The 19,951-nt window shown below is 44.0% G+C and overlaps 1 protein-coding gene across 1 annotated transcript in view; it reads right to left on the reverse strand.

Annotated features, from left to right (window-relative positions):
* Positions 1–12,915: 12,915 nt before the first annotated feature.
* The window catches only part of LOC120927100 (phospholipid-transporting ATPase IC-like), a 184,639-nt gene continuing 177,603 nt past the window's right edge, over positions 12,916–19,951 (reverse strand). Inside the window, exons 27-28 of the mRNA XM_040337538.1 lie at positions 17,485–17,615; positions 12,916–13,585 (exon numbers count right to left, since the gene is read on the reverse strand). Coding sequence (XP_040193472.1) covers positions 13,355–13,585; positions 17,485–17,615 — 362 coding nt within the window. The 3' untranslated portion in view covers positions 12,916–13,354. The remainder of the gene's footprint in view (positions 13,586–17,484; positions 17,616–19,951) is intronic.

A 19,951-nucleotide genomic window follows, 5' to 3' on the forward strand; every position in this document is an offset into this window, starting at 1 on the left:
GCGTTTATTGATTGGTTTGCGCAAAAGTTATAGCGTTTACAAATAGGGGGTATTTTTATGGCATTTTTATTAATATTTTTTTTTACTAGTAATGACCACGATTTTTTTCGGTACTGCGACATTATGGCGGACACTTTTGACACATTTTTGGGACCATTGGCATTTTAATAGCGATCAGTGCTATAAAAATGTATTGGATTACTATAAAAATGCCACTGGCAGTGAAGGGGTTAACACTAGGGGGCGGGGAAGGGGTTAAGTATGTCCCTGGGTGTGTTCTTACTGTGGGGGGGGGGGGGGTGGCCTCACTAGGGGAAATCACTGATCTTCTGTTCATACAGCATTTCCCCCCCTGACAGGACCGGGAGCTGTGTGTTTACACACACAGCTCCCGGTCCCCGCTCTGTAACGAGCGATCGCGTGTGCCCGGCGGCGATCACGCCCGCCGGGCACACGCACGGGAGCCGGGGGCACGTGGCGGCGCGCGCGCACCTGGTAGCCTGCGAGAGAGCCGACGTAGTATGGCGGGCTCTCGCACATGAGAGCCGACCTGCCGCCATAGAATGACAGCGGCAGGTCGGCAAGCAGTTAAAGAGGAAGTAAATCCTGATGGGTTTTACTTCCTATTTTTTCGCCTGCAAAGTAAAAGCATAATGGGCTAGTTTGCATCGCATACCAACCCATTATGATGCACTTACCTTCAATCGAAGACCACGATGTCCCCGCTGGTGGCTGCGTCCATGTTTACTTTTCTTCCTTCCGGGACCAGGGCCATCTTAATGCAAGGGCACTCCTGGGCACTGCCAGGTACATGGGGGGCCCCCCCCACAATAATCTTGCATTACATCATACTTGCCAAATGTCCCGGATTTGCTTGGACAGTCATGCTTTTTACTAAACTGTTCCGATATGGTCGTGTCCCATGAAACATCCCAGAAACTATACTATACCCTCCTGACCCCCCCCCCCCTCTGTACTGTGCCCTTTGTCTTGACTAGTCTTTGATTTATGGAATGTTTTCCTTTTGTAAAGACGATTTTATTGCAAGTACTAATGAATATATGTTTAATTCTATTAAACTGGTTATACTTTATTTCTTGAAAGTAGGTGTGTAAATTGGGGCAAGCTGGTGGGGTCCCAGTGCATTACTTTGCCCAGGGGCCCATATTGCTATTAAGATGGCCCTGCCTACAGGTAAGTCTTTATTATAGGCTTACCTTCGGATATTCCATCCGTGTGTATGCCCCATCTTAATTTTTCCAACGGACTAAAATCCATGCATGCTCAGAATCAAGTCGACGCATGCTCAGAAGCATTGAACTTAATTTTTCTCGTAGTGTTGTACGTCACCGTGTCGGAATTTGGTGTGTTTAAGCAAGACAGCTTGAGCAGAATTCCGTCAGAACTGGAGCAGATTCAGGTACCTGCACGCCTAGTTACGGCGGCACAGCGTATTGTATTTACGCTACGCCGACGCAACTTACAGGAGCAAGTGCAGTATTCACAAAGCACTTGCTCCGTAAGTTGCGGCGGCGTAGCGTAAATGGGGCCGACGTGTTTTATGCTAATGTGTGATGACCTGACGTGTTTTACGAACGGCGCATGCGCCGTCCGTGTACATATCACAGTGTGCATTGCTCTCAAGTATGCCGCAACGACGTATTGGTTTTAACGTGAACGTAAATTACGTCCAGCCCTATTCGCGAACGACTTACGCAAACGACGTAAAAAAATAAAATTTCGAAGCGGGAATGACGTCCATACTTAACATTGGCTGCGCCTCCTAATAGCATGAGCAACGTTACGCCGAAAAAAAAGCCTTACGCAAACGACGTAAAAAACTACCGCCGGGCGCACGTATGTTCGTGAATAGACGTAACTTGGTAATTTGCACATTCTACGCCGAAAACAACGGAAGCGCCCCTAGCGGTCAACGTAATATTGCACACAATTATACGCCGCCGCATTCAAGTTATGTTGGCGGAGGAAGCCTATTTTTTAAGCGCATCTGCCTTTGAGAATCGGTGTAACGATACTCCGGCGCAGATTTCAAATTACGGCGGCGTATCTGGAGATACGCCGCCATAAAAGCTACCTGAATCTGCCCCACTGTCGGAACAAAAAGTCTGAGTTTATTCCGACAGGAAAACCGGTCGTGTGTACAAGGCATAAGGGTTTAAAACCACTTTAAGTCAGCAGCTATAAACACTTTTAAAAAAAATCAGGAACTTACCAGTATTTTTAAAGGTGGCGGGAACAGCTATCGGGGAAATTCTAATGTAAATGGCAGATTTTCTTTTTACCTTTAATATTTCTCTGGTATCTGCTTCTCTGAGCTCATGTGCACACATTACAGGGCCCTGACGAAGGGAAGTGTGCTTTGCCTCTAAGGCCTCGTACACACGGACGGACTGTCCAATGAAAACGGTCCGCCGGACCGTTTTCATCGGACATGTCCACTGTCCGGATTTTGGTCTGATGGTTGTACACACCATCAAACCAAAATCCCCGCGTACAGGATACGCGGTGACGTGGCCGCACCGTCGCCGCGGCGACGTGCGCGACCCTGGAAGGTCAATGCTTCCACGCATGCGTCGAATCACTTTGACGCATTCGAGGGCTCTCGGCCGAGCGGACATGTCCGGTAAGTCGTAAAGACGACCGAACATGTCCGACGGACAGGCTTCCAGCGGACATGTTTCTTAGCATGCTAAGAAACATTTGTCAGCTGGAAACCTGTCCGATCCGCCGGAAAATTGTCCGGTCAGACATACAGACGACCGAACATGTCCGCTGAAACTGGTCTGCGAACCAGTTTCAGCAGACATGTTTGGTCGTGTGTACGAGGCCTAAAGCGTGTAGGCTATTTTGTGACCCATCATTACGGTTTTGGGTTTGTTTTATTAATTTAGCGCTCCTTCTGTTGGTTTGCGTTTCTTTTAAAATTGGCTGATTTTGACATCAGTACCTCTCAATCACTGAACCAAGATAAGCATGCAGCAAGTGAAATCAGAACTCTGTATCTGCATATGTGTTCCAAGTCTCTAACATATAGTATTGATCAGCTTTATAGGTGAAACTCAAAAAAAAAAAATTATAGTGCAAAAGTTTATTTATTTTGCTAATGCAACTTAAAAGATGAAACTAATATATGAGACTCATTACATGCAAAAGCAAGATAGGTCAAGCCGCGATTTGTCATAATTGTGATGATTATGGCTTACAGCTCATGAAAACCCCAAATCCACAATCTCAGAAAATTAGAATATTGTAAACAGGTGCAATATTCTAGACTCAAAGTGTCCCACTCTAATCAGCTAACTAAGCCATGACACCTGCAAAGGGTTCCCGAGCCTTTAAATGGTCTCTCAGTCTGGTTCAGTAGGAATCACAATCATGGGAAAGACTGCTGACCTGACAGTTGTGCAGAAAACCATCATTGACACCCTCCATAAGGAGGAAAAGCCTCAAAAGGTAATTGGAAAAGAAGTTGGATGTTCCCAAAGTGCTGTATCAAAGCACATCAATAGAAAGGTATGTGGAAGGGAAAAGTGTGGAAGAAAAAGGTGCACAAGCAGCAGGGATGACCGCAGCCTGGAGAGGATTGTCAGGAAAAGGCCATTCAAAAGTGTTGGGGACTTTCACAAGGAGTGGACTGAGGCTGAAGTCAGTGCATCAAGAGCACCACACACAAGACTGGACATGGGCTTCAAATGTTGTATTCCTCTTGTCAAGCCTCCTGACCAACAAATAACGTCAGAAGCGTCTTACCTGGGCTATAGAAAAACACACCTGGTCTGTTGCTCAGTGGTCCAAAGTCCTCTTTTCTGATGAGGGCATATTTTATATCTCATTTGGAAACCAAGGACCCAGAGTATGGAGGAAGAATGGAGAGGTGCAAGATGCTTGAAGTCCAGTGTTGATTTGGGGAGCCGTGTCATCTGCTGGTGTTGGTCCACTGCGCTTCATTAAGTCCAGGGGCACCGTAGCCGTCTACCAGGAGATTTTGGAGCATATCATGCTTCCTTCTGCAGATAAGCTCTATGGGGATGCTGACTTCATTTTCCAGCAGGACTTGGCACCTGCCCACACTGCCAAAAGCACCAAAACCTGGTTCTATGACCGTGGGATCACTGTGCTTGATTGGCCAGCAAACTCGCCTGACCTGAACCCCATATAGAATCTATGGGGCACTGCCAAGAGAAAGATGAGAGACATGAGACCGAACAATGCAGAAGAGCTGAAGGTCGCCATTGAAGCATCCTGGTCTTCCATAACACCTCAGCAGTGCCACAGGCTGATGGCTTCCATGCCACACCACATTGGGGCAGTAATTGCTGCAAAAGGTGCCCAAACTAAGGCCCAGATTCACATAGAATCGCGGCAACGTAACGTATCGTAGATACGATACACCGCCGCAAGTTTTCATCGCAAGTGCCTGATTTATTCACAAAGCACTTGCGAGAAAACTTCCTCCGGCGTAAGCCTGCGTAATTCAAAGGGGCGTGTGCCATTTCAATTAGGCGCGCTCCCGCGCCGGACCTACTGCGCATGCTCCCTTTTGAATTTCCCGCTGTGTTTTGCGTGAAGTGACGTAATTTTTTCGAACGGCGACGTGCGTTGCGTACTTCCGTATTCCCGGACGTCTTACGCAAGAAGGAAAAAATTTCAAATTTCGACGCGGGAATGACGGCCATACTTTATACAGTACATACGTGTGCTGTGTAAAGTTAGGGCACCAAAAACGACGACTAACTTTGCGACGGGAAACTAGACTAGCAGCGGCGTAGCGAATGTGAAAAACCGTTGTGGATCGCCGTAACTACTAATTTGCATACCCGACTCTGGTTTACGAAGCGAACTCCCCCCAGCGACGGCCGCGGTACTGCATCCTAAGATCCGACAGTGTAAAACAATTACACCTGTCGGATCTTAGGGATATCTATGCGTAACTGATTCTATGAATCAGTGGCATAGATACTCTGAGAGATACTCCGTCGTATCTCGGCTGTGAATCTGGGCCTAAGTACTGAGTACATAAGCATGTTATACTTTCAGAGGTCTGATATTGTTCTATGTATAATCCTTGTTTTATTGATTGCATGTAATATTTTAATTTTCTGAGATTGTGGATTTGGGGTTTTCATGAGCTGTAAGCCATAATCATCACAATTATGACAAATCACGGCTTGGACTATCTTGCTTTGCATGTAATGAGTCTCTCTCATATATTAGTTTCACCTTTTATGTTGCATTAGTGAAATAAATGAACTTTTGCACGATATTCTAATTCTCGAGTTTCACCTGTATAGCCAGGTAGCCGGTATTTCCAGAATAGTTCTATAATGGTAGCTGCCAGTATAGTAGAGGTGTCTTTTGAAGCCAGTGCACTCTGCACACACCCAGCAAAAGACAACGGAGCTGCATTTTTCAGCTTTACTATCATGGGCATGTATGCAGCTGAAAGTCCTGTATTGTAACAAGTCCCTGTCGTCATAGCTCAACTCCTAACAGTACTGGAAAAAATCTCGTCCAACAAGCTTTCAGCCAAGATGTTAAAAGTGGCATAAAATGTTGAAAAATTTAGTTAGCAGAAGAGACAAATGATTTGTTTATTAGCTGTCTCAGAGGAGTTGCTAGGGGGGTGCGGTCTGCACCGGGTGACACCCGCTAGAGGGGTGACACCATCCCGTTTTTTTTTTTTTAGCCGACATGCCCAGCCTGCCCTGTGCAATCCCAGCCTGCCCTGTACCACCCCCCAGCCTGCTCTGTGCCACCCCAGCCTGCCCTGTACCACCCCAAACAGCCCTATACCACCCCAGCCTGCCCTGTACCCCCCCCCCCAGCCTGCTCTGTACCACTCAACCTGCCCTGTGCCACCACAGCCTGCCCTGTACCACCCCAAACTTTCCCATGCCACCCCAACTTGCCCTGTGCCACCCCAACTTGCCATGTGCCACCCTAACTTGCCCTGTACCACCCCAATCTGCCCTATGCCACCATGACTTGCCCCATACCACCCCAACCTGCCCAATGCCACCCTAACTTGCCCTGTACCACCCCAACCTTTCCCATGCCATCCAAACTTGCCCTATGCCACCCTAACTTGCACTATACCACCCCAACCTGCCCTGTACCACCCTAACTTGCCCTATACCACCCCAACCTGCCCTATGCAACCCTAACTTGCCCTATACCACCCCAAACTACCCCATATCACCCCAACATGCCCTATACCACCTTAACCTGTCCTATAACACCCCACTGCACCAACCTGCCACTATACCACTCTATACTACCCTAACCTGCCACTATACTGCCCTATACTATCATTTACAGGGGCTGGTTTGGGGTGCGCCCCGTGCCCGTGCGCTGCCTGCTTGGTGCTGGGCAGCCTAGACAGAGGGGGGGGGGGGGGGGGACACCATGTTTTACTGCACCGGGTGACACCAACCCTAGTGAGCTGTCTACATGACCCAACTTCAGGAAACTTAAAGCTGAACTCTAGGCAAATTAAACACGGTCTAAAGACAAGAGACTTGTACTCAGCTGATCTTTGAATCTTCTAAAATTTTCATTGAACAAATGTCCCACATTCATAAATATTTTGCCTGTACTAAAATCTCTGTGGTTTTCTAAAGTAAATGAACGGAGAGATATGGAGGACCTCACCGCTACCTTACACAAACCGGAGGAGACCTTGGCACCATTTTGGGTGCACTGATGCCCACCTTCGGGAGGTGGCACAATCAGGCTGAGCTCCCACTCTCTGGGCGGAAGGCCCTACCTGTATACTCCCTTTCTATCTCGATCCTGCTTCTTTCACGCTCTGGGGATGCCTGATCCCCCAAACCCTTTCCTCCTTTGACAGTCCCCCCTTCCCGGTATCCCCGGCTCAGTAATAGGCTGTATTATTCAAATATGGTCCATGTCCTTGTTTGCATCTCTCGCCTCATTGGGCCATCGGCAGGGCTCAAGTCCTGCGGGAACGCGTGGGAACGGAGTTCCTGCACTTTTTTCACAGCAGGAACGCAGTTCCCTTTGCAGGACTAGAGCAGCCGAGCCGCCCGAGCCAATCCTTCACTAAGCGGCGATGCCCAGCTCGAGTCACTGTCAGGCGAACCTTAGTAATCCTTTATGTTACTGGCCGCTTCCTGTATATGGATTCATCGGGTAGTGTGTGGGTATTCCGTCACTTCCTCGATGCCGCAATGTCTCCTGGGAGCTTTTGTCATTGTTCTCAGGAGACATTGCGGAGGTCTGCCGTGAGTTATCGCGGGATTTAGAAAGAGCTTGCTTACAGTGGTACAGTGGATCGGAAAAAAAAACATGCGGTTTAGTAATTATGCATATGAGCGTATCATTTTTTTTTTTTTGGTGGGGGAGTGGATCTTGAGTGGGAGTTCCCACACTTTTTTTCCCCAGGACTTGACCCCTGGCCATCGGGATGCAGCGTCTCCCGATATACTGTAAAAGTATTATTTTATTATACAGTTTTACATTTATTAATCTATGTTTTGGGTCTTCCCTGTAACTGCTCGTCTGTCTCCCCAGCTCTACACGCCAAAAACTATCTTCAAAACCGCAATTTTTTTTCATGACCACCCATACTGTGAAGCGCTGGGCTTGTTGTTTTATAAAACTCTGACTGTGTGACCCTTTTTTTGCTGCGTGATTAGGTTATTTGTTACTATTGCATACTTTGGCTGTTAAACGCAAATTTCTTTGGAAAATAAAGGAATAAAAAAATAAAATAAAAATGTTGCCTGTACTTTTTTGTAATAGATTAATTCCTGGGTTGTAATCTCCATCTAGTGGCCAAAATGTGGAATATTTTTCTCATTAAGGGGATGAGTTCGCCATGTTCCGCACGCTATAGACCTGATTCACACCCATGCATTTTTAGTTTTTTTTGCATTTTGCACTACAGAACGTGTTCCATAGGAAACCATTTTAAATGCACTGTATTGCAAATCTGAAAAATGCAAAGAGCACTAAAAATGCATAGGTGCGAATCCAGCCGCGTACACACGGTTGTTTTTTGTGCTGGAAAAAAAAAAAAACATTTTTAAAAACGTCATTTAAAATGACCGTGTGTGGGCAAAACATCGTTTTAGGTCTTTTGAAAAACGACAAAAAAAAAATTGGAACATGCTTCAATTTTTTATGTCGTTTTTCAAAACGTTTTTTTGTCATAAAAAATGATCGTGTGTGGGCTAAAACGACCTTTAAAACAATGTTTTTAAACCCGCGCATGCTCAGGAGCAAGTTATGACGCGAGCTTGAATGGAACAGAGTTCCGTCGTACGTGTTGTACGTAACCGCGTTTTGCTAGAGCATTTTGAAAAAACTATGGTGTGTAGGCAACGTCGTTTTTTAAAATGAAGTTTGAAAAACGTTTTTTTTCATGAGAAAAAACAACGTTTTTTTTACAAGACAAAAAACTACCGTGCGTACGCGGCATAAGGCTGCATTCACACTGTAACGCGGCGTACGTGGCGTATTTTGCCGCGATTTGTTAACTTTTTTTTTTTTTTTACAAATAACTTTCATTGATGTCTATGCCGAACGCCGAAAGCCGCCTGAAAAAAAGGGTCCGGGACTTGTTTTCAGGCGGCAGGCGTACGGCATTTCGGCGTTCGGCATGAGATGTGAACCATCTCATAGACATCAATGGAAATTCTCCTCTCCAGCGGCACGAGCGTCGCGCTTCAGGCGTATATACGCCAAGGTGTGAATGCAGCCTTAGGTTGGAACATATAATAGGTTTCCACTCCTGCAGTCGCTCCCTGCCCCCCAACCCAATGACAGCGAGGCAAGGATCTTCTCCACAAACTCGCTAACACACAAAAAAAAGTGGCCGCGCAGGGCTCCACCCACCTGACCGCATCATTCATTCACAGAGTTGTGTTAAATGGAGAATTACAAGTATCAACAGCCTTTGCGGCTGCCGGCTTGTGGTTCTCAATGAACTACCAGGGCGCTGTTCGACTGCTCTAGGTAGTTCATGGTTTCTTCCTGTTATTTCGTAACCGCCTGTCCATACGAGTTATGGGCAGACAGCTAAACCGACAGTCTGCAGGAGCCCTACATTGCACCCACATATTTCTGAACGTGGGTGCAATGCTTTGCAGGCTCCAAGTAAACAAATAAAAAATGCAATTTTTTTTACCTGGAAAAGGATGTGCATTTACTATTATTTATTTTTTTACAAAGCTGAATGTATCCTTTAAAGCAGGGGTCCCCAACCCCCAGGCCGTGGACAGTACACCGGTCTGTGGCATGTTGACTGCGCAGTGGGAGGTGAGTGGCAACCACGGCCTCAACAGGATTATCAAGAAACACAGTTGCTACTTACCTCATGCTGCAAGGCCATGCCACATAACCTGTGTGTCCGCTCCCGGGTCTCCTACCCCCCCCGACAAGGTCATCCAATCAGCAGGGCCGGAGGCAGGAGTAGCTGGAAATCTGGACAGAGAGTGGTTGTCTTTTCATTTTAACAAGCGTCCAGATCTGCAGCTCCTCCTGCCCCCTGCCCTGCTGATTGGATGACATTGTCAGTGTCGTATGAGACCCTGCAATGACACACAGGCTGATAACTGCTGTGTAGGGGAGGTAGTGATTGGAAGGGGGGTGGGGAGGTTAGAGAGGAAAGGGGGGCCATGACTGCAAGGAGCATTATGATGGGGGGCTGTGATTGCTAGGGGCACTGTGATATAAAGGGAACTGAACTGTAAAGAGAGAATTGCAAACATTACAGTGCCCCTTTAGTAAAGGGGACTGTACTGTAATGGGGCACTATTATGTAAAGGGGGGCTGTCATCTCTGATGTGAAGGTGCTTTAAAGGGGAAACTGTGGAGAAGGAGGGACCGCGCTGTATGACAAATTGGCAGTCACTGTCCCTGGTGCCTTAAAAGTTGGGGACCACCGCTTTAAGGCATTTCAGAAAACGATCCCACATTTTGGCCACTGAATGGAGCCGACGATCATAGGAATTATTCCATTATGGAAATTACAGTCAGAATTCGTGCAACCTGTATGAACATGTGCGATGTTCAATGAATGTTTTAAAATAAGGCCCTTGGTGTTTTTGGTATTCCTTCCAAATTTATGTAGTATTCCAATTTGAAATTTTTTATTTAAACTGTGTTTATTATGCTTCAGTTTGTGAATGAACAGGAAGCCGCTCAGCACAGAGTACTTCCCATTCATTCACTGTGCAGTGCAGAGAAAGAGACTGGGGAATGTCTGTCCTCAGTTCACTTCTCTGTCCCAAATGCGAGACATCAAGGGTCTTTCACCAAAGCCCAGAAAAAAAAGAGAAAAATAGAAAATGGACTTTTATGGTTGACACTATAATCCCACAATTTTTTCTGTGCATATATAACGGATGTGGCGCCACGCTCTGCAGTATATGTCTCAAAACTTTTTTCATTTCACGAAAAGCCCCCCAACTAGGCTCCCAAAGACAAAAAAAAAAAAAAAAAAAATTGATTATATATATATATATATATATATATATATATATATATATATATATATACATACATATACACACACACACACACACACACATAATATATACACACACAAAAAAATTATATTTATATATTTATTTATTATATATATATAAACCCACTTTTTTCACTTTTACCTACAGGTAAGCCTATAATAAGGCTTACCTGTAGGTATAAAGAATATCTCCTAAACCTGTACGGTTTAGGAGATATTCCCCTCGCAATGCGCCGCTGATTGCAGCGGCGCATGCGCAGGGGGTAATCCATGGCGAAAGGACTGGCAGCCGCCGGACCTTGCCGAATTTAAATCTCGCGCGCGCGGGAGTGACGTCATCGCCGCTCTAGCCAATCACAGCGATGGAGCGGCGATACCCGGAAGACAGGCCGGAGCAAGATGACATCTCGCTCGGCGTGGACCAGGTAAGTGTTCTTCACCTCGTTCCGAGGTAAGTATTTCATAATCAGCCAGTATGCGGTGCATACTAGCCGATTATGCCTTTTGCCTTTCAGGTTTGAAAAAAAAAAAAAAAAATGTTTATGCTTTAACCACTTAAAGGGGTTGTAAAGGTAAATGTTTTTTCACCTTAATGCATCCTATGCATTAAGGTGAAAAAACATTTACCTTTACAACCCCTTTAAGTGGTTGTAAAGCTGGTCCACGCTGGCGCTGCTGTCAATCACAGCGGATGACGCGGCGCGCCGGGGGGCAGGGCCGAGTGATACAGTCGGCGGCTATGCCCGCCACTGTATCACGGGAGCACGCTCGCAAAAGCTTTCCACCATGCTCGCTCGCATGAAGGTGGAAAGCTTTTGCGAGGAGGAGCCGAGACAGCCGCCGAGGGACCCCAGAAGACCGGATTCAGGGACACTCTGTGCAAAACGAGCTGCACAGTGGAGGCAAGTATAACATGTTTGTTATTTAAAAAAAAAAAATTCTGCCTTTAGTGTTCCTTTAAGGACCGAACCTCTTTTTGAGATTTGTTGTTCACAAGTTAAAATAATTTTTTGCAAGGAAATTAATTAGAACCCCCAATTATATATATATATTTATTTATTTTAATTTTTTTTTCAGACACCCTAGAGAATAAAATTCCTTGCAATACTTTATGTCACACCATATTAGCGCAGCGGTCTTACAAGCACATTTTTAGGGAAAATCTGCTTGTTTTGAATAAAAATAAATAAAGACACCAGTAAGGTTAGCCCAATTTTTTTTATATTATGAAAGATAATGTTACACCGAGTAAATGTACACCCAACATGTCACGCTTCAAAATTGCGCCCGCTCGTGGAATGGCGACAAACTTTGACTCTTAAAAATCTCCATAGGCGATGTTTAAAAATGTCTACAGGTTACCATTTTAAAGCGGGAGTTCACCCGAAATTTTTTTAACCTTAGATTGAGGCTCATTTTGTCAAGGGGAATCGGGTAGTTTTTCTAAAATCGAAGCAGTACTTACCGTTTTAGAGAGCGATCTTCTCCGCCGCTTCCGGGTATGGGCTGCGGGAGTGGGCGTTCTTATTTGATTGACAGGCTTCCGACGGTCCGACGGTCGCATACATCGAGTAGCCGAAAGAAGCCGAACGTCGGTGCGGCTCTATACGGCGCCTGCGCACCGACGTTCGGCTACTTTTGGAAAATCGTGACGCGATGTATGCGACCGTCGGAAGCCTGTCAATCAAATAGGAACGCTCCCAGTGACGCAGCCCATACCCGGACGCGGCGGAGAAGATCGCTCTCTAAACCGGTAATTACTGCTTCGATTTAAAAAAAAAAACACCCGATTCCCCTTGACAAAATGAGCCTCAATCTAATGTTAAAAATTAACTTTTCGGGTGAACCTCCACTTTGGCTGCATTCACACCTAGGCGTACAAAATCCCGGCGTTTTGTCCCGCGAATTGCGGTGACAAATTGCGGCGTTTTGTACCGCGATTTGCGGCGACAAAACGCCGCGATTGTGAATGCAGCCTCACCCCCTCTATGGAGATGGTTCACATCTCCTATGCCGAACGCCGAAAGCCGCCTGAAAAAAAGGTCCGGGACTTTTTTTCAGGCGGCAGGCGTACGGCGTTCGGCGTGGAGATGTGAACCATCTCCATAGAGGGCAATGTGTTTTCATCCCTCTAGCGTCTCGGGGCTGCTGCGGCGTCACACTACAGGCGGCAAAACGCCTAGGTGTGAATGGGGGCTTAAAGTTGCAGAGGATGTCGTTTTCTAGAATTATTGCTACCGGTTCTGCTGATCTCTGCTGTAATAAATAACATCTGAAGAATCGGACATGTCTGGAAATTTCAGGCCATGTGCGGCTAGAACCACCGGCCCCGGACACAAACTGTCTGCATCCCCGGCTAGGGAGCTTTAAAACCTTTTGATTTAAAATAAAAAAAATAAAAATCGAGCTCAAACATTTACTACAGTTTATTAGCATTAAATAAAGACAATAAGCTAAAAATGTAAACAATTTCACAGATTGCTGTGATCAAAATAAAAGTTCCACAAAAAAAAAAAAACGACAAGTCTGCACTGTACACCTTACTACACAGCCACCAATGTCTTCATAGGATCAAAGTCATTACTAAAGTGTCACTTTCACGTATGATTGGCGCTCCCTACTGGCCACAGAAAAAGATGCAGGCTTAGTTTTCTTTAAAAAAAAAAAAATACAGTCTTGTGTACATGGTCTCCAGAAATCTGCCAGTAGCGTAGAATGTAAGAATAGGATTATCTCTGTATAAAAAAAGCCCTGAGAAGGGGAAGCATTTAAAAAAATAGAATTGTAACTTTCATGTGCATGTATTTGCTTTAAAAAGGCAACGGGACGAACGTCTCTAAATCAGGAAGTTCCTGCCGCGTGGATCATTTCAGCTGCGTTACCGCCTAGCACGGCGTCGAGTGGAGCCCGTTTTTTGGCGCCAATGTTGCGTCCGGTGGAGATGAGGTCAGCGTATCCTCTCTGGTGGGAGAAGGCGTAGGCGGAACGGCGGCCAACGGCACCACGTCTGATTGTACTGGCCCGCGGCCTCCACAGGGCCTCTGCCTTCAGCTTCTTTCTGTTCTTTTGAATCTGGAAAAACAGGAAAATACAACCACTGTGAGAACAGGATATCAAAGATTAACATCTTCCTCAATCCTGAACGAGCTGAATATACATTATGTAACCAAAAGTATTGGGACACCTGCCTTTACACGCACATGAACTTTAATGGCATCCCAGTCTTAGTCTGTACGGTTCAGTATTGAGTTGGCCCACCCTTTGCAGCTGCAACAGCTTCAACTTTTCTGGGAAGGCTGTACACAAGGTTTAGGAGTGTGTCTATGGGAATGTTTGATTTTTCTTCCAGAAGCGCATTTGTGAGGTCAGACACCGATGTTGGATGAGAAGGCCTGGCTCGCAGTCTCCGCTCATCCCAAAGGTGTTTTATTGAGTCAAGGTCAGGCCAGTCAAGTTCCTCCACCCCAAACTCGCTCATTTATGTCCTGCTTTGTGCGCTGGTCCAAATCATTTGGTGGCGGGGGGATTATGATGTGGGGTTGTTTTTCAGGGGGTGGGCTTAGCCCCTTAGTTCCAGTGAAGGGAACTCTTAAAAGGTGTTGTAAGGGTTAACATTTAAAAAAACAACATCCCATACTTTCCTCCATTGTGCAGTTCGTTTTGCACAGAGTGGCCCCCGATCCTTGTCTTCTGGGGTCCCCCGATAGCGGTGTTGGCTCCTCCCCGCAAGAGCTAACCCCCTTCTGGGAAGCGCTTTCCCAAGGGGGTCAGCTTGCAGGTGCGCTCCCGTGTGATACAGAGGCGGACATAGCCACCAAGTGTATCACACGGTCCCGCCCCGGGACCGGGATGTGGGACTTTTGAATTTAGTTCTGAACGTATTCAGTTACATCCATTGTTTAATGTGTTTATTTCATATCACATTAGGGTTAGCGCTACATTTTACTCACCTTACTTTAGAAAATTTGTCACTTTTTTTGTAGCAGCTTTTCACATCTTTTATTACGCATTGTATTTTTTCCGCCCCTTTTTCATTGTTTGCGCAGTCTTTTTCCACCTACTTATCAATCGCCAATAAAGAGCTGCGTCAAGCTGGGAGAAAGCATCGCGGGATCGTGCCCACGGAGTTTCGTGGCTCAGGTAATTAAAAAAGGGGGGCTGGGGGTCCCAAGAGTGCAAGGGGTTTTGTCACCTTAATGCATAGGATGCATTAAGGTGAAAAACCACAAAGCTTTACAACCCCTTTAACCACTTAACCCCCGGACCATATTGCTGGTCAAAGACCAGAGCACTTTTTGCGATTCGGCACTGCGTCGCTTTAACTGACAATGGTCGTGGGACGTGGCTCCCAAACAAAATTGGCGTCCTTTTTTCCCCACATATAGAGCTTTCTTTTGGTGGTTTTTAGTTTTTGCGCTATAAACAAAAATAGAGCGACAATTTTGAAGAAAAAAAATATTTTTAACTTTTTGCTAAAATAAATATCCCCCAAAAATATATATAAAATGTTTTTTTCCTCAGTTTAGGCCGATACGTAAAAAAAAAAAAAAATCGCAATAAGCTATTGATTGGTTTGTGCAAAAGTTATAGCGTTTACAAAATAGGGGGTATTTTTATGGCATTTTTATTAATATTTTTTCTAGTAATGGCGGCGATCAGCGTTTTTTTTTTTTCGGTACTGCGACATTATGGTGGACACTTTTGACACATTTTTGGGACCATTGGCATTTTTATAGCGATCAGTGCTATAAAAATGCATTGGACTACTATAAAAATGCCACTGGCAGTGAAGGGGTTAACACTAGGGGGCGGGGAAGGGGTTCAGTATGTTCCCTGGGTGTGTTCTAACTGTAGGGGGGGGTGGACTGACTAGGAGAAATGACTGATCTTCTGTTCATACATTGTATGAACAGAAGATCCGCATTTCTCTCCCTGACAGGACCAGGAGCTGTGTGTTTACACACACAGCTCCCGGTCCTCGCTCTGTAAGGAGCGATCGCGTGTGCCCAGCGGTGATCCCGCCCGCCGGGCACTTGCGCAAGAGCCGACGTATAGCTACGGGCTCTCGCGCAGGGGAACCGACCTGCCACCGTAAAACGACGGCGGCTGGTCGGCAAGTAGTCAAGGTGTCAGCATACCAAGACATTTTGGACAATTTCATGCTCTCATCTTTGTGGGAACAGTTTGGGGATGGCCCCTTCCTCTTCCAACATGACTGCACACCAGTGCACAAAGCAAGGTCCATAAAGACATGGATGAGTGAGTTTCGGGTGGATGGACTTGACTGGCCTGCACAGAGTCCTGACCTCAACCCCAAAGAGCACCTTTGGGATCAATAAGAGCGGAGACTGCAAACTAGGCCTCAAACCTCAATGCCCGACCTCACAAATGCGTTTCTGGAAGAATGGTCAAACATTTCCATAGACACTCCTAAACCTTGTGGACAGCCTTCCTAGAGGAGCTGAAGCTGTTAAAGCTGCAAAGGGTGGGCAACGCAATATTGAACCCTACGGACTAAGACTGGGATGCGTGTAAAGGCAGGTGTCCCAATACTTTTGGTAATATAATTTATATGAAATGTGAGCTTGCACTATTGAAACGCTGTAAAAAAAAAAAAAAAACAGGCATTTTTAGCAAAGCATTTGAGATTAGTTTGATAAATACGTGAAAACCTGGACTCCTAAAGATAAAATACTCATCTTCACAAATCGGATTTACCTTCAGAAAACAAATATTTTTTGGAAAACATAGTCAAGGGTAGACATGTGCACTGCCAAAAAAATCGTTTATTTCGTTTATGTTGTTATTTTCGTTTTTTTTATTTTTTCGTAAATTCGTAAATTTCGAAAAAAAAAATTGTTTTGCTTTTTTCGTAAATTCGGGAAATTTTCGGATTTCCGAAAAAGCAAAAAACTGAAAAAATGAAAAAAAAACGAATGAAACAAAAAAAAAAAAGAATTTTCGGAAATTTGGAAATTTCAGAATTTTCGAAATTTCGAATTTTTCAATTTTCGAAATTTCGAATTTTTCAATTTTCGAATTTTTCAATTTTCGAAATTTCGAATTTTTCAATTTTCGAAATTTCGAATTTTTCAATTTTCGAAATTTCGAATTTTTCAATTTTCGAAATTTCGAATTTTTCAATTTTCGAAATTTCGAATTTTTCAATTTTCGAATTTTTCAATTTTTGAATTTTTCAAATTGAAAAATTCAAAATTTCGAAAATTGAAAAATTCGAAGTTCGAAAATTTTCGAACTTTCCCCATTTCGAATTTTCGAAATTCGTAAATACGAAAATTCGTAAATACGAAAATTCGTAAATACGAAAATTCGTAAATACGAAAATTCGTAAATACGAAAATTCGTAAATACGAAAATTCGTAAATTCAAAATTCGGAAATTGAAAAATTCGAAATTTGAAACATTTTTCAAAAATTCCAAATTTGAAAAATTCCAAATTTGAAAAATTCGAAACATTCGAAAATGGAAAAAATTCGAAAATGGAAAAATTTGAAATTTCGAAAATTCTAAAATATGAAATTTTTTCGTAAATACAAATTTTCGAAAATACGAAAATTCGTGAATTCGTAAATTCGAATTTTCAGAAATACGAAAATTCGTAAATTCAAATTTTTCGGAAGTCCGAAAATTCGTAAATACAAAAATTTGTAATTAACGAATTTCCGAATTTTCCTAAAAAAACGAATTAGAAACAAAACGGATTGCACATGTCTAGTCAAGGGGTTTTCTCTGTGCAATCCACTTGCTGCATACAAGATCATGTGCATTTCAACACCCTAGAAAATGTCAGATAGAAAAAGTGTTGTGCAAAACAATAATAATTCAAATATTTGAATCATTATTGTGTTGCGACACTTTTTCTATCTGACGTTCAGGGTGTTGAAAAACTGTATCGGTTTAGCTGTGAACATACAACACTGGCCAACAATACAGGAAAAGGGCCGCTTTACCTTGTCGCTCTCTGAGGGCCGCATCGTTTTGGACAGGAATCTCAGGGCCACAACTGGAAGCAGACACACCGCCACCGTCAGGGCTATAGTCAGCCAGAGGTACGGTTGGCGTAAAGCATTTGGCGCCGCTCCTGGAGACAAGAAAATCGCATATTATATAACAGATTTAATATCATAATATTAAAAATAATGATAATAACTAATCGATTATGTAAATTGTTTAACTTTAACCACTTAAAGCGGAGGTTCACCCACAATACACAAATTAGCTTAACCACTTCCCGACGGCCGTACGACTTTGTACGGCCGCAGGGTGGCTCCAAATCTCTGAATGGCCGTCTTTTTACGGCCTCCGCTCCTCCTGGCCAATGGGGTGCGCACGAGCGCGCCGCGTGCCCGCCGCATCACTGAGATGCCGATGTGCGTGCCTGGCGGCCGCGATGTCCACCAGGCACCCGCAATCGGCGGTTTCAGAGACATGGACGTGGATCTGTGTGTGTGAACACACAAATCCACGTCCTGTCAGGGAGAGAGGAGACCGATCTGTGTCTCTTGTACATAGGGACACAGATCGGTCACCTCCCCCAGTCAGTCCCCTTCCCCCACAGTTAGAACACAATTCAGGGTACACATTTAACCCCTTCCTCACCCCCTAGTGTTAACCCCTTCAATGCCAGTCACATTTATACAGTAATTAGTGCATATTTATAGCACTGATCGCAGTATAAATGTGAATGGTGTCAAAAGTGTCCGATGTGTCCGCCATAATGTCGCAGTCCCAATAAAAATCGCAGATCGCCGCCATTACTAGTAAAAAAAATAATAATAAAAAAAAATAATTCTGTCCCCTATTTTGTAGGCGCTATAACTTTTGCGCAAACCAGTCGCTTATTTTGATTTTTTTTTACCAAAAATATGTAGAATACGTATCTGTCTAGACTGAGAAAAAAAAATGTTTTAAAAAATTGGGCTATTTATTATAGCAACAAGTAAAAAATATCATTTTTTTTTTCAAAATGGTCGCTCTTTTTTTGTTTATAGCGCAAAAAATAAAAACCGCAGAGGCGATCAAATACCACCAAAAGAAAACTCTATTTGTGGGAAAAAAAGGACGTCAATTTTGTTTGGGAGCCACGACCGCGCAATTGTCAGTTAAAGCGACGCAGTGCCGGAAACTGACATTTCACCTGGGCAGGAGGGGGGTATATGTGCCCAGTAAGCAAGTGGTTAACAAGATCTTTGGAGCAGATACTTATACATATGGCTGTTTATTTTTTTCGTTTGTATGCAATTACCGTGAATCAGACATTTTAATTGTGAGTTCTGGGTATTCCCCCCGCGGGAGTGGGTGCATCTCTCCCTTTCCCCAGCGCCCCAGTGTGTGCTGGGAGGTATCCGCAATGTCTCCTGGGAGCTCAGTGTAATGATTGACAGGAGACAATGCGGAACACCAACCATCGTAATCTAGCGCTTAATTTCCCCATTGCGCGACTCGTCAAGCCGGTCACATGACGAGGGGGGATCCAATTCCGCCATTTTAAATAAGGGCATCTGAGCCGTCGCTGATGTTTGCATTGTGTCGAAGCCGCTTACAACGGGGCGTGTACTTTGAATGACGACACCCGTTGTGATGGCAACCGGGAAGTGTTGACGGCGCTGCTCGCAGTCAACACAGCTCATGCGCGAGATACAGCAGTGAATGCTGGGAGACTAGCATTCACCGCTTCCCAGAAGTCTGTGCTTGTGGCCTTTACAAACCCAAATAAAACTGATGTCCTTTTTTCCCCACAAATACAGATTTCGTTTGGTGGCATTTGAACACCTCTGCGGTTTTTATTTTTTGCGCTATGAATAAAAAAACACTGACAATTTTGAAAAAAATACATTTTATATAATAATAATATTATTATATAAAAAAATATATATAAAATTTTTTTTTTTTCTTTTTCTTTTTTTTACTACCAGTTTTATTTCTTTTTTGTCTTTAGGAGCCTTGTTGGGGGGCTTTTGGTGAAATGAAAAAAGTTTTGAGATATATATAATTTTTTTTTTTTTTTTTTTTACTTTCTGCTATAGAACACGTCAAATAAAAAAAATTAAATAATAATAATGTATTTCTTCATAAATTTAGGCAAATATGTATTCCGCTACATATTTTTGGTAAACAAAAACCCACAATAATCGTATATTGGTTGGTTTGCGCAAAAGTTATAGCTTCTACAAAACTATGGGATATTTTTATAGAACTTTTATTTATTTTTACTAGTAATGGTGGCAATCAGCCATTTTAGGCGGGACAAAATTGGACACCTAACTGACACTAGACACTTTTTGGGGACCAGTGACACTAACAGACATGTGCAATTAGTTTAGTTCCGAACTTGTTTATGAAATTTTGAAAAAATTCAAAAAGAGCAAAAATCCAAAAAAATAACTAACAAAATAATAACTTGACTATTACTAACTA

Source organism: Rana temporaria, chromosome 1, assembly GCF_905171775.1.
Source record: "Rana temporaria chromosome 1, aRanTem1.1, whole genome shotgun sequence".
Classification (NCBI taxonomy): Eukaryota; Metazoa; Chordata; class Amphibia; order Anura; family Ranidae; genus Rana; species Rana temporaria.